This window comes from Theobroma cacao, chromosome 8 (assembly GCF_053813885.1).
Source record: "Theobroma cacao isolate CCN51 chromosome 8, ASM5381388v1, whole genome shotgun sequence".
Classification (NCBI taxonomy): Eukaryota; Viridiplantae; Streptophyta; class Magnoliopsida; order Malvales; family Malvaceae; genus Theobroma; species Theobroma cacao.
In genome coordinates, this window is record NC_142646.1 from 2,788,873 (window position 1) to 2,801,469 (window position 12,597).

General features: G+C 34.2%; 2 protein-coding genes across 3 annotated transcripts; one reads left to right on the forward strand and one right to left on the reverse strand.

Moving 5' to 3' along the window:
- Positions 1–2,924: 2,924 nt before the first annotated feature.
- LOC18591714 (glycosyltransferase family protein (DUF23)) lies at positions 2,925–4,811 on the forward strand. The gene has a single exon (XM_007017999.3). The coding sequence runs from the start codon at positions 2,925–2,927 to the stop codon at positions 4,725–4,727; it is 1,803 nt and encodes a 600-aa protein (XP_007018061.3). The 3' UTR covers positions 4,728–4,811.
- Positions 4,812–6,007: 1,196 nt separating this feature from the next.
- On the reverse strand, positions 6,008–10,656 carry LOC18591715 (uncharacterized). Of its 2 annotated transcripts, none has more exons than XM_018126394.2 (9): positions 10,135–10,656; positions 9,455–9,491; positions 9,270–9,348; positions 9,121–9,166; positions 8,932–8,985; positions 8,072–8,140; positions 7,639–7,987; positions 7,373–7,521; positions 6,008–6,883 (listed from the first exon to the last, which is right to left on the reverse strand). In XM_018126394.2, exons 1-9 carry the CDS (start codon positions 10,585–10,587, stop codon positions 6,044–6,046), a joined length of 2,076 nt encoding a protein of 691 aa, XP_017981883.2. In that variant the 5' UTR covers positions 10,588–10,656; the 3' UTR covers positions 6,008–6,043. The 2 variants fall into 2 exon arrangements, with proteins under 2 accessions (XP_017981883.2, XP_007018062.3); XM_007018000.3 differs by having other exon boundaries at positions 8,932–9,030.
- Between the last annotated feature and the right edge of the window lie 1,941 nt (positions 10,657–12,597).

Below are 12,597 nucleotides of genomic sequence, written 5' to 3' on the forward strand. Positions count from 1 at the left end.
TTTTTTATTTAAATTTGATTAAAAATCAACTCTTAATATTTGAATTTGATTATTAATACTTTTAAAAATATTCAAACTTGAAATATAAAAAAATGAATTTATATATATGCTATTAATAAAAATTAAATTAAAAAATTAAAGTTTAAATTATATTTAAAATACTAATAAATTTTAGTAAATGGAAAATTAATTATAAGTAATTTATAAAACAAATTCATAATTTTTTAACTTAAAACCTAATAAAATATAATATAATATAATATAATTCAAGTAAATAATTATTATTTGAACTCGTGGCAGATAATAATTATACCACTCAAATCTTGTTTGATCTCGATTATAATCCCCCTTAACATTCTTAATATTTTATTCTCCCTTTTCCTTTTCCGGTACCTGAATACATGGCCTAAATGTTACTCATGTCTATGGACAGAATTTATAGAATATAGAAGTATGCGTGTTTCATTGACTTGATGGCATCAACGTGTTAGCTTTGAGATCAACACGTTAGCTAACCGTGGCGTGTTAGCCAACTATAAAAATTAGTTTTTATTTACTTTTATAATTATTTACATGATTTTTCTTTTTTTGAGTAAAAAGAGATTCAAACCTTACTCTGTTTACACACCAATCAAAAAGGCTAATGTTCAAGTGCATTCAATTATTTACTTATAAATTAATTAATCAGAAGATATAAATCTAATTATATTGAAAAGAATGTGGATTAAATTTCCTCTACTCATTAAACATTTGTTAGTCAACAGATATCTAACTTCAAATTATATATATATATATATATATATATATATATATATAAACTAGTATTATATATTATTAATTTTTCTCATTAATCATTTAATATATTTTACATTAAAATTTAAAATTTTTTATAATATAGATGTTTAATATATTTTCATATGAAAAATGAAAAATAAATTTATAGTATAGAAAAAGTAAGAATTAGGTCTTTAAAAAAGAAAAAGAAAACTGCATTTTGGGATATCTTAAAAAAATAAATATAAAAAAGGGACGGATATAATATATTTTTTCTTTCTTTTTGGAAATATATTATATACTACAAATTCTAGATATAGAACAATATATATAGTTAATTAATAAATATGACCTATCTTCCATCTTTCAATATATATATATATATATATATATATATATATATATATATATATATATATATATTCTAAATACATTCATGGCTTTGGTTAGATTCCTAAAAGATAAAAAACAAATAATTGCTTAATTAAAAATAAAACAAATTGGGGGGAAAAAAGGCAAACACGTGAGCTAACTTTTGAAGCAATCAAAGGATATAATAAATTGGCAAACAGAGAAAATGTGCAATGGGGGCATAAAGTTGAGAGAATTGAGAGCAAAGAATGCAACTTTGTGTGCAATTGAAGTACAACCTTGGCTTACAAAAGTGCATGAGATGTTTATAGCTGTAAAGCCATGCCCTTGGCTTCTCTCCTCAATCCTCACTTGTATTATTGCTAACTCATTTTCTAAATTAAGAAAAAAGAATTTGCATTTAAGAGTTAATTATCATTTCAAGAAAAGGAAACAATTATACAATCTTAAATTCGGCTAATTTTTTTCCCTTACATAAGTATTTTATTTAATTAGTTTCTTTATCACCGACCATGCCAAATTTTAAAATTTTTATCTAAATTTCACTCGATTTTAAGTTCAAATGAGAATATTTTAGTAGACATAAACTACTCGTAACCCAAGATGGATTAATGATTAAGTGGTTAATTAATTATGATCATTATAAAAAAGAAAAAAAGAAAGATGTTTTGATTAAGGAAAGAATAACGATAACACATGATTGATATATATAGTTGATTTGTTACTAACAATGTACTATGATTGTTTTTCTTTTTATTTTAATTTTGAGATCACTCAATTTTTTTCTAAAAAAAATTTGCATTTGTTAGTTTGTAGATTTATTTTTTTGTCTGAAAAAACACTTGTTAGAATGTTAATATTAATATAATATGATAACATCATAGTACAAGTAAAATTCATACAAAATAGGTAATTAATTAATTTAGATAGAGCATCCTTCAAGATAAAATTAATTTAACTAGTTAACCAAAAAAAAATCAGATTTTGGTAGTGAATATTGGGATTTGGGCAAGCTTTTTTTGTGAATAACAATTTTTAAGCCTTTTCCCCTCAGTTAAATATTTAATTATAAATTAAAAAAATTCTGAAAATCACTAACCTAATAACATGAGCAAAGTTAACTCAATTGGCTATGGGAGAAATTGGTAATATTGTCGCGATAAAACGGATTTTACTCACTGAGTCGCATCTTCTACTCCTTAATTTACCTATGGCAACCTGTTTGACCGTAATTGTTGACTGTTTAGTTCTCTGGGAAACAAGTTTCCACAAATTACATGAGGTATTAACTGAGTCATTAAACCAAGTTTGACGGTAATTAATGAAATACGGAGCCAACCCAGTAATTAACTTGCATGGAAAACTTCAAACTGCATAATCAAAGAAGAATCCCGTAACAAGTTAGAAATCTCAGTTCTCTTAGTAGTATCTTTCAATATCTAAAAACCCTTTAAAATCGAGACTTTCCTCCCAACAAAGTAGCCTTCGTGGAAATATACGCAGACTTGAAGAACAAGTGAAGGGAAAGAGTTGATCAAAACCCCGTCGTCCCATGTTTCAAGCTCTGAACCATAGCAAATACCATTGATATTCTTCCGGTTTCGATTCCATTCATGGTAAATGAATCAGAGATTCACAGCTCTGTTTCCGTATATTGGAGAAGGTGAGAGCTACCAAAGCTTTAATTTGCTGTTGACAGCTGAAACGTTCCATATACAGGTATGCTCCAAATTGTTTTTGTTCCTTTTTGGGGACAAAACACAAACCTAAAATAACCGATGAGTTTTCCTATAAAGAAATCCCCATCTTCCCCTTCCCTTTGTTTACTTTCTTTCCCTTTAAGTTTCAGTTCCAGCTTGAGCGAAACCATGCGTCGCAAAGCACCCACCACCCTCCTTCTTGTTTTCTTTTGCGTTCTTCTCTCCGCTTTCTATTCTCTCCATCTCTCCCGCGATGCCATATCCCATTCCCTTACGGAGCTCCGGTTTTATCCCAAAAACCTCACCGCCTCACTCAAGGACCCGGGTTCTTACAACCATGTCATCAGAGAAGAAATCAAGGAGCTCACTCACCGGACTCGACGCGTGTCCTCCATTCAAGGACCCGTCGATTCGGTTTCGGTTCTTTTGCCTAACTGGGAGGTCCTCGTCCTCGTCTCGGCCGGCAACCCCTTGACCTCACCTTCCGAGGAGAGTTTGTATTGCCTTTTCCCCAACGGCGAGGCTTCTCCAGCCAATTTCTCGGGGGTCTTACCTTTCAGTAATGCGACTGCGTTCAAGTGCATTCTTCCTAAGGGAAACCGCAGACGCCAGCCGTTTCACCGGCCTGTGCTGACCAGTTCGCTGGAGAAGGAATCGGCAGTTATCACTCCGGCGCCAGTGATGCCACGTTGGGGCTTCTTGGTTTACGAGTCGTTCTCAACTGAGACCGACGTGATTCTGTTCGTCAAAGGCGTTAACAACCGTCAGGGTATCAACAGGCCTCCAGAGGAATTCAGTTGCGTGTTCGGTGACGAAGAAAACAGCGCCGTTAGAACCCCTGTTACCAGCTCAATGCAGGAGGTGTTCAGGTGCCAACATCCGAATTTAACGGCGGTAAATATTCCTATCGCAACAGCCGAAAGAATCAAAGTGTCCCTCGAAATCAACAGACAAAAGGTGGTCATCCCTTCGGTTGCATATTACAGTCCGAGTTCCAGGCGGACGCCGGCGAACCCAAAGCCGAAATCGCTCTTGTGCGCCACCACCATGGTTTACAACGTGGCGAAGTTCTTGAGAGAATGGGTGATGTACCATTCCAAGATTGGTGTCGACAAGTTCTTCATATACGATAACGAAAGCGATGATGATCTAAAGAGGGTGATAAAGGAGCTTAACGAAGAAGATTATAACATCGAAAGGATTTTCTGGGTATGGCCGAAGACTCAAGAAGCCGGATTCTCTCACAGCGCGGTTTACGGCAAAGATTCATGCACGTGGATGATGTATGTCGATGTCGATGAGTTTATATTTTCACCGTCATGGCTTAAAAATTCTTCTCAACCATCCAAAGCCATGCTTCCATCTCTGTTGCCATCGTCCACCAACCCACCGATCGGACAAGTTTCGATCAAGTGCAACGATTTCGGACCGTCGGAACAAAAGGAGCATCCGGCGGAAGGGGTGATACAAGGTTACAACTGTCGTAGACGAGTCGAGCAAAGGCACAAATCGATAGTTCTGTTAGACGCCATTGATTATTCGTTGCTTAACGTCATCCATCACTTCGGTTTGAACAACAGTTACTACAGCTGGCAAGACTTGCCACTGGACGTGGCCGCGTTGAACCATTACAAGTACCAAGCTTGGCCTGAATTCATGACCAAGTTTCGACGAAGGGTTTCAGCTTTCGTTGCGGATTGGAGGACAGGGGTGAATCCAAACTCTAAGGACCGGACCCCGGGGTTAGGGTTCCAACCCATCAAACCAGAAAACTGGGAAAATATGTTCTGTGATGTGAAAGATGAACGGTTAAAACTTTTGACCCAAAGATGGTTCACTTCTCAAACGCCCGAGGGGTTAAAAATGGCATGGCAAAGATGAACAATTTAGAGCCATGGTGATAGAGAGAGCCACACAGCCATAGCAGTAGATTCAAAATTTTCCTTCTTTTTGGCGTAGATTTGATTGGGGGGGAGGGGGCGGGGGGGGTGACAAACAGTGTAAAATTGTTGTTAATAGTTTGAGGCTTGAACCAAGTTGGTTTTTTTTTTTTTTTACTCAATTTTTTATTCCTTTCAAGGTAATAATAAGATCAGAGAAAGGAGTTTTTTCCCCCTTTTTTGGGGACAGATAGGCGCTTCGATTTTGTTACTTTTCTGATTGACCCGAACAGATCAAAAGAATTTCTTTTCTTGAGGATGTCTACTTGCTTTCATTTCATAGTTAATTAATTTAAATATTAATTGTACGCAAAGAATCTGGCTTGATTGATACTGCATCCCCATTGGATTAAGCTCATCCATCGATCATGATTTAATGATGGTGGAAAGGGCAAAGCTCTTAATGAGTGTTGATTTTCAATTAAGATAAAAATTTTAAGTTTGATACGTTTTATATTAAAATTTAATTTTTTAATATTATATACATATTAGATATTTTTTAATTTGAAAAAAAAATTAAAAATTAAAAATATGAAGTATTAAGAAAGAAAAATTCATTTTGAGACATCTCAAAAAGAAAAGTACAGAATACTAAGTAGGAAAAACAAATCGAGTGTATTGGAGATGGAAGCTTAATGTTACCTTGAATCGAAAAATTTGTATTAGAAATTATTGTAATGTAGGATAAAAAACGGGAAGGCGTTGGTTGGCTTCCATTGCTGCAAATTAATTTGAATGCTACTATCAATTTAACTTAGTTTATAAAGCATGATAACCACTCCCCGATGTTGTTCTCAATGTGATTGGAAAGAGGTGACCTGCAAATATTGACCCAAGTAATTGGAAAATGAGATATGTGGAGGTCTTTTCCCACCTTATCAAGACGGTGGATGATGATAACGTTATTAATCAGGCTGGACGGAGTCATGTCCTTGGGGGAAAATTGGAATGAGATTACGAGTTGAAAGCTAAGCCAAAAAATGATGTTCCATCAGGCTTTTCAATTTGGGTAGCATTTATTTTTCATTGGAATTGGAACGGAAGACATGGATGGATGCAACCGCAAGACCTCCAGATTGGGCATTAACGATGGTGCTTTCAACGTCCACGACTGTTTTGCTTTTAAATCATTTCCTCAAGTTTAAACTAAATTTTACGTTTTTTTTTTTTTGTTTGAATTTAAAAATTATATTCGAAAAAATAAAGAACACTGCAATCACCTTATGTCAAATCATATGGAAATAATGCTGCCAATTATCAGAGTTGCAATGCTAAATCTGGGTGCTGGGGTGAACCATTTGGTACACTAGAACTAGGTGAACCTGGTGCCAGGAATCTCACATTAAGATCCGGGGTAAATGGAAGGAAATCTTGTTTATTATAGGATTTCCGCAGAAGCCCAACATTAGTTGCCGTATGTGAGGCCAGGTCAGGGCCTACAGCCATTGTATTTCCAGAATGTATAGTACCTGAACTACCTGCAAACTTAGCCTCGTTTGAAAGAAAATCACTTGCAGGCATCGGGCACATGGCGGAGCTGCTACCCGAAACCATGCCATGTGTTGGATAAGGCACTGAAGTCTTTTCAGACAAGGGATTCCCAGGCTGTGTTACCAATCCCATTTGAGGAGGATAACCAATCCCGAATCCACCAATAGAACCATTAATACCCGAGTGCGATAAAGGTCTGTGCTGAAACTGATGAGGAGGTGCAGACTTAATGCCACCAACTTTGGTATAAAGTGAAGTGAGGTCATTTTGCGAACTTAGTCCTCTGACAGTTTCTGCGTCTTCTCTACCTTGCAAAGGAAATCTACTTCCAGCAATAGAGTTTGAACCAGAAGTAGCTGGAGGAGAAAAAGGCCTGCTAGAATGGTGATCAGAAAGAGAATTTGAAGATTTCTGCTTTTCAGAAAATGAAAAAAGTTGTGGCTGCTCTACTGTCCTGTTTTCTCCTACCCATCCAGGACCAAACTTCAGTCCACTAGGCAAAACACTTTCGATTTTCTTTGAAGCAATTTTCCAAAGAACAGGTCCAAGATATGCAGCAAAACGTGCCAAGCTTGCAGCATAACCATTTTCTACACTCAGACCAACCTGATACACATTGGAAAAGGGGAAAAGAAAAGGTTATCAATGGGTAAATTTTGTCATTGATAAAGAAGTTAACCAAGAAAATAAAATTGAGGAGATAAAAACCATTAGTCAGTGAGATTGCCATGATTATACAAGGTATCAAGTAATATATTCTACCCATGTGATCCTGATTGTTTGCTATCATTACGCAATTATCCTGATTTTTTTCTTTCCAATCAATATGATATGTTAGAATGTTCAAAACCATTTTGGCTTTATATATAGAACATAAAATAGGGTCAAATTTACCCACACAAATCTAGTTATTCTTGCACCAGAATTCCTTATACAATTTATTATTCATAAAAGTAATATTAGGATTCTTTTATTCATACTTGACGAATTTAAGGTTGATCAGACATTCCATCTATACAACTCTTTATATTAATGTAATCTTTTAACTAATGCATTAATGGCAATAATTGCAGCATAAACACACACAAAACACACCGGAATAAGTTGCTTTAATTCTTCATCCAAGGTGAAAAAGATAGGCTGCTCAAGTTCGCAAGTTGATGAAGGGTTGTAGGTGTCACGCCTGTTCTCGTCTAATGGAAAAAGTTTCTTCCCATACTTCATCACAGCCTTGACAACAGAAGCTGCAAAGTGAGAGAAAATTAGCTCCATATGCATAAAAAATATGTACCAACTAGATTTTACTTTAAAAAGTAAAGAATGAAGAATATATTTAATGTAACAGACTATTAAACACAAACCTGGAAATTCGTTCCCCCATTCAGGTGACCAGCTGGCATGATTTTCATTGCTATGAGAACCCCAGGAGGGCCTGACTAATGTATCGGCAGGCCGGAGCTTAAGTGAACTAGTTCCTTTCCTTAAATTGTATGTGTTTGAAAGGCTTGAAGCATCTGGTCCTGTAGCTAGAGTTGCACCTGAAGAAAACTCAGAACCAACACGGTTAAAAGAAGATGACTCCGATGACTTTTTGAGGCTCTTTCCAGGTGGTCGTCCTCTCCTCGCGACCTTCAGTTGTGGTTCACCCTCATCTCTATCTTGCCTCAAATTCTCAAAGTCCTTTTTAGCTAGCTCTTGCATTGATCGTGCCTAACCAACCAGCCCAGATGATTAAAATAACAGAAGCCAGAGTACCAAAACAAAGGAATTAATACAATGGGGACCTAGCCAAACCTGTCGAAAGTAAATAGTATCTGGTGCATTAAACTTCATTGCATTTGAGCATATCAGAAAAACATCTTTCTGCATGAATCAAAGTCACGAGTTTCAGATTCCAGTTGTAGCAACATCAAGTATCCTTGGAGAAAAAGCATATGCAGGAAACTAAATCCCATATAACAAAGTTTTGTCATTACAGTGTTTGTGAAATTAAAGCACTATCCTGACTGGTCAAGTCCAAAGCATACATATCCACTTGAAAATAATATCATCAGGATTTTAATCTTCCCAGTTAACCTCAAAAAGCAACTCATGGCATATAAAGTTGTCCGCTAGGAAATGAGTACACTGTTATGATCCCAAACTAAACAAAACAAGTGTCACTATCAAATTCCACAAATCCAGGGCAAATCATTGGCAGCAGAAATGAACTATATGTTATATGTAAAAGAAGAATTAAAAAAGTCAAGGGCAAGTAGAAACATGATCCATCTTCCCAAAACCAAATTAAAAAGTCTTTCACACTTAACAGGCCAAATGGCTACCCAATGATGATTAACCCTACTGGACTTAATATGAAGTACTAAAACATTGTAGTCAACATCACCACAGTAATCTCAAAAGTCATAGTGTACCTCCCTATTCTCCTAAGACTTGTTTGATCGGCAGCAAAAACATGACTGGGTTTATACAACATTTTTGTGAAAACACACAAACCAACAAGATAGATCCAGAAAATATGAACAGAAACTTAATCGTCATTGAAGCTTAAGCAGTCAAACAACTTAATCAACTGTCCTGTCCACTTTGTCCCAGGGTAGACAGACTGATGGACATTGGATGCACATAGCAAAGAGAAAGCTTGCAAAACACACCTCAAATTGTTCCAAGGTTGTATAAGCTCCCCCATCAAGTTTTTTCCTGACTGTCTGAAAGTCCATTGGGTGTGCAATAATGTCAGAGTAATCAGGAAGCTGTATCAAATCAATCCAACATCATCTCATGAACTGGGATTTCACTTTTCATTAATCTACATTTATGCAATAATTAAAAAGAAAGTGCACCTCTTCAGGATCCACTGGCTCAGAGAAAACCCCGTAAGTGTCCTTCCTGCAAGATTAAAGAGAAACAATCAAAACCCAATAAAAAGAAGATATGATAAAAAAAAAAAAAAAAGAAAGGAGAAATCGAATGAAGCGAAAATAACACATACTTTTGCAGCTTGTCAAGAATGAACACCAACAACTTTTTGTCTGGCAAAGGTGTCGTGGAGCCAGAATCCACCGGTGACCCTGTCCACGTATAAATGACATAAAATTAATTTAATTACCAAAACCCAACACTTATTTTAAGAATTCCCAGAAATGTCTTTTCATGAAAACCGAGATTGATTTATACCATGAAGAGTCTCTGTCGCTTTCGATACCTTTTCTCCCTGTATGCAAGATAAACTCTCTTATCAATTACAAACATGTACTATATATTTATTTAACTCCCAAAATAAAAATTCTAGGTGGAGATATTTGCTTTGGATTTCGAAGAATCAGTGAGGAAAGTTACAGTAAAAAGTTACAACAACGCAAAGCGAGTACAAGAGAAAAAATAAATAAACTTTGAATTATTATTATTAAAGAAAATAAAAGACAAATTAAAGCTTTTCAGACATGATGGTCTGTGCATCCATTATTTTGCACATAAATAAAGGTCAGATTAAACACAAGACAACAAAAACAAAATAATAATGGAAAATTCCTAAATTAGGAAATAAAGAAAGCAGAACTGTGTTGAACACAATTTCAAGGTTCCCAAAAATCCAAAAAGTTAAAATAAATATCCAATAACCCAAAACAAAAAAAAGCACATGACTTAGTCAAACTCGGCCATCCATCTCCGATCCCATCACAAATATTCAATTGACGCACGAAATCCAAAAGTTCAATTTCAAAAAATAAATAAATCAATATCCGAGTACAAGGAAAAACTTTTTTCTTTCTGTTTCTAAAAAAAATTCACTTTCAAAAACCCACGAAAAGCTATTTCGACTCCAAAAACTTATATATTAATGGATAATGAATCACCATTTGATCAGATCCAGGACGGAAGGAGGCAACTTTGCGGCGCTTGAGGGGCACCTCAGGATCCTCACTATCCGCATTCGAATCAGAACTGTAGGAGGCCGTTTTGGGCGCCGAAGAATTCGGATAATGCTGACGATTACGAGAAGAATTGAGGCCAAGCAATAACTTATGCTTCTTCTGTTGGCGCTCGTCGTCGTCATCTTCCCCTCCGTCAATCCATTCGGGCAACGGGGAGCCTCCATCAAGATTGGGGTTCCGTCGAGTGGATCGGCGGCTCGAATTGGTAGAAAAATTAGGGTTTATGAGATTAGGGTTTTTTTGTTGGTGCGATTGCTGCTGCTCCTCATCCTGTTGTTGTTGTTTGATAGAGCGTTTCTGGAGTTCTAAGTGAGAGGGTAGTCCCTCCTTTTTCTTCTTCTTCGTCATTGTCCCTGCTGCTATCTCCCCTCCCATTTGCTTTTTCTCCTTTATTTTTTTTCCCCATTGTTTTTTTTCTTCTTTTTCTAAACAACCTTTGAATTTTTTTTATTATATATGGTTTTTTTATAATATCTTAAAATTTTTTAAATAAAAAGTATAAATTTTATGAATGTAATAAAAAATAAAATTTTATTTAAATTTTTGAAAATTATATTTTTTTTTATTGAAAGGACTACAGTGGGGAGTCGCGGGGAATATTGTCCAAGCATAATTTATTTGGCTTAATTATAGCAATTTATTTTCCCTTTTACTGACTATACAGGCAATGGATTCAAAGTTCAGCCATATCTATAGAAGAAACTGACCTTTGTGTAAAAGCAAGATTCCAATGGATCCCTGTTATGTTGCATTTCCCTTTAATTGAACAAAATCAGAACTATGCCTTCATTAATTAACAGAGGGTATGATTCGTCAACATCAGTTTACTTTATCATTTGATTTGATCGTAAATTATTATTGATTGATTTCTGACCTAATTTGGGTTTATCAATAAATTTTTGAAAAAAATCTGTCAATAATACATTTGAAAAAAGAAATGGTTTTGATAAAAGATTCTTTCAACCAAAAAAATATTGTTTTCTTGTATTAATTATTGAGAAGACAAGCTAAGTTTGTAATTATACTCTTAAAACTAAATTAGCTAACATATTGTAGTCTTAATTTTGAACCCATTTTCTGCAACATCGAGGTAAGTCTGGATTAATTATGAACATGATATTATATTTAATTAATGGGATGTTGTTGTAACAAGATTTTGGAAGGTCGGGGTATCCACAATTAAGGCCCAATGGATGAAATAAATACAGAGGCCCCCCCTTGTATATGGAATGTGATGTGATCCAATGCTTGCGTGTGTTAATTTGAGGGATTAGTATTTCAGCCGGCTATTAATTTTTTTGAGGTCATATTTGGAAAAAGATAAAAATAAAATTATGTAACTATATCGACCTGATTTCATAACTTGTGTAAAAATCGAAATATGATAAGATTTTGTATAATTAGATAAGATAGAATATTATGTATCTCACATTAGTAAAATATGGTGTGAATCATGAATTTATTAATAAAAATATTCTTCCTTTGGTCATAAAGGACCGTAAACGTAGAAGGCAAAATAAGGTTTACCAATGAGAATGTTCTGTGACATTAAAATAGGGACCGTGGCCAAAAAAAAAATTATTGTAGTTATATCTTTACTTTAAAAAGGTAAAATGATTACTATCTAAATATAAAATAATAGATAGATCATAGAAAGTTAGGGCGTGGACGTATCTCTAGTCACTAGCTCCTAACGCCGCCCTGCCAACTTAAGGTACAATTTCGAAGCCTCCAAAATGGTTGGCCGAGTAATTAATTACTTTTTTTTATCCTCATTTGCCATAAAACTAAAAGGCTACCATTACTCTTATTATTTTTTAATTATATTTAAAATAAATTCTTATTTTAATTTAAACCAAAATAAACTTTTATTTTAATAAAAAATTAATCATCGATAAATAAGAACCCCAAATATTAGACTAATTCAATTCAACATGTTACAAAAAAAATTATTACTGGTCAAATTTTAAACCCAATCTTATGTGATTTAAAATTTTAAAAATTGAATTTAAGTAACCTTATAAATCTCGAGTTTATGTTTTTAACTTAAAAAACATATATCATTAATAATAATAAATTAATATTTGTATTCTTAATATACATCTCATCTCTTATTGATTTAAAATTTTTTTAAATGAAGAATGCATGCTCCTAGCTTACTTACTAGTACATTTTTTTCATTTTTATGAAATATTTTAAAATAATTATTTTTAGATTTTTTATGATAAAATGTATGGAATAATTACATGATAAAAATATTTAAATTTTAATATAAAATATATCAAAATCAAAAAAAAAATTTAAACATTTATAAAAATTTTAAAAAATAAGAAGAAAAAAACAGTAGAAATAAACACTACTAACTCCCCTGTTCAGGCCCAGGCC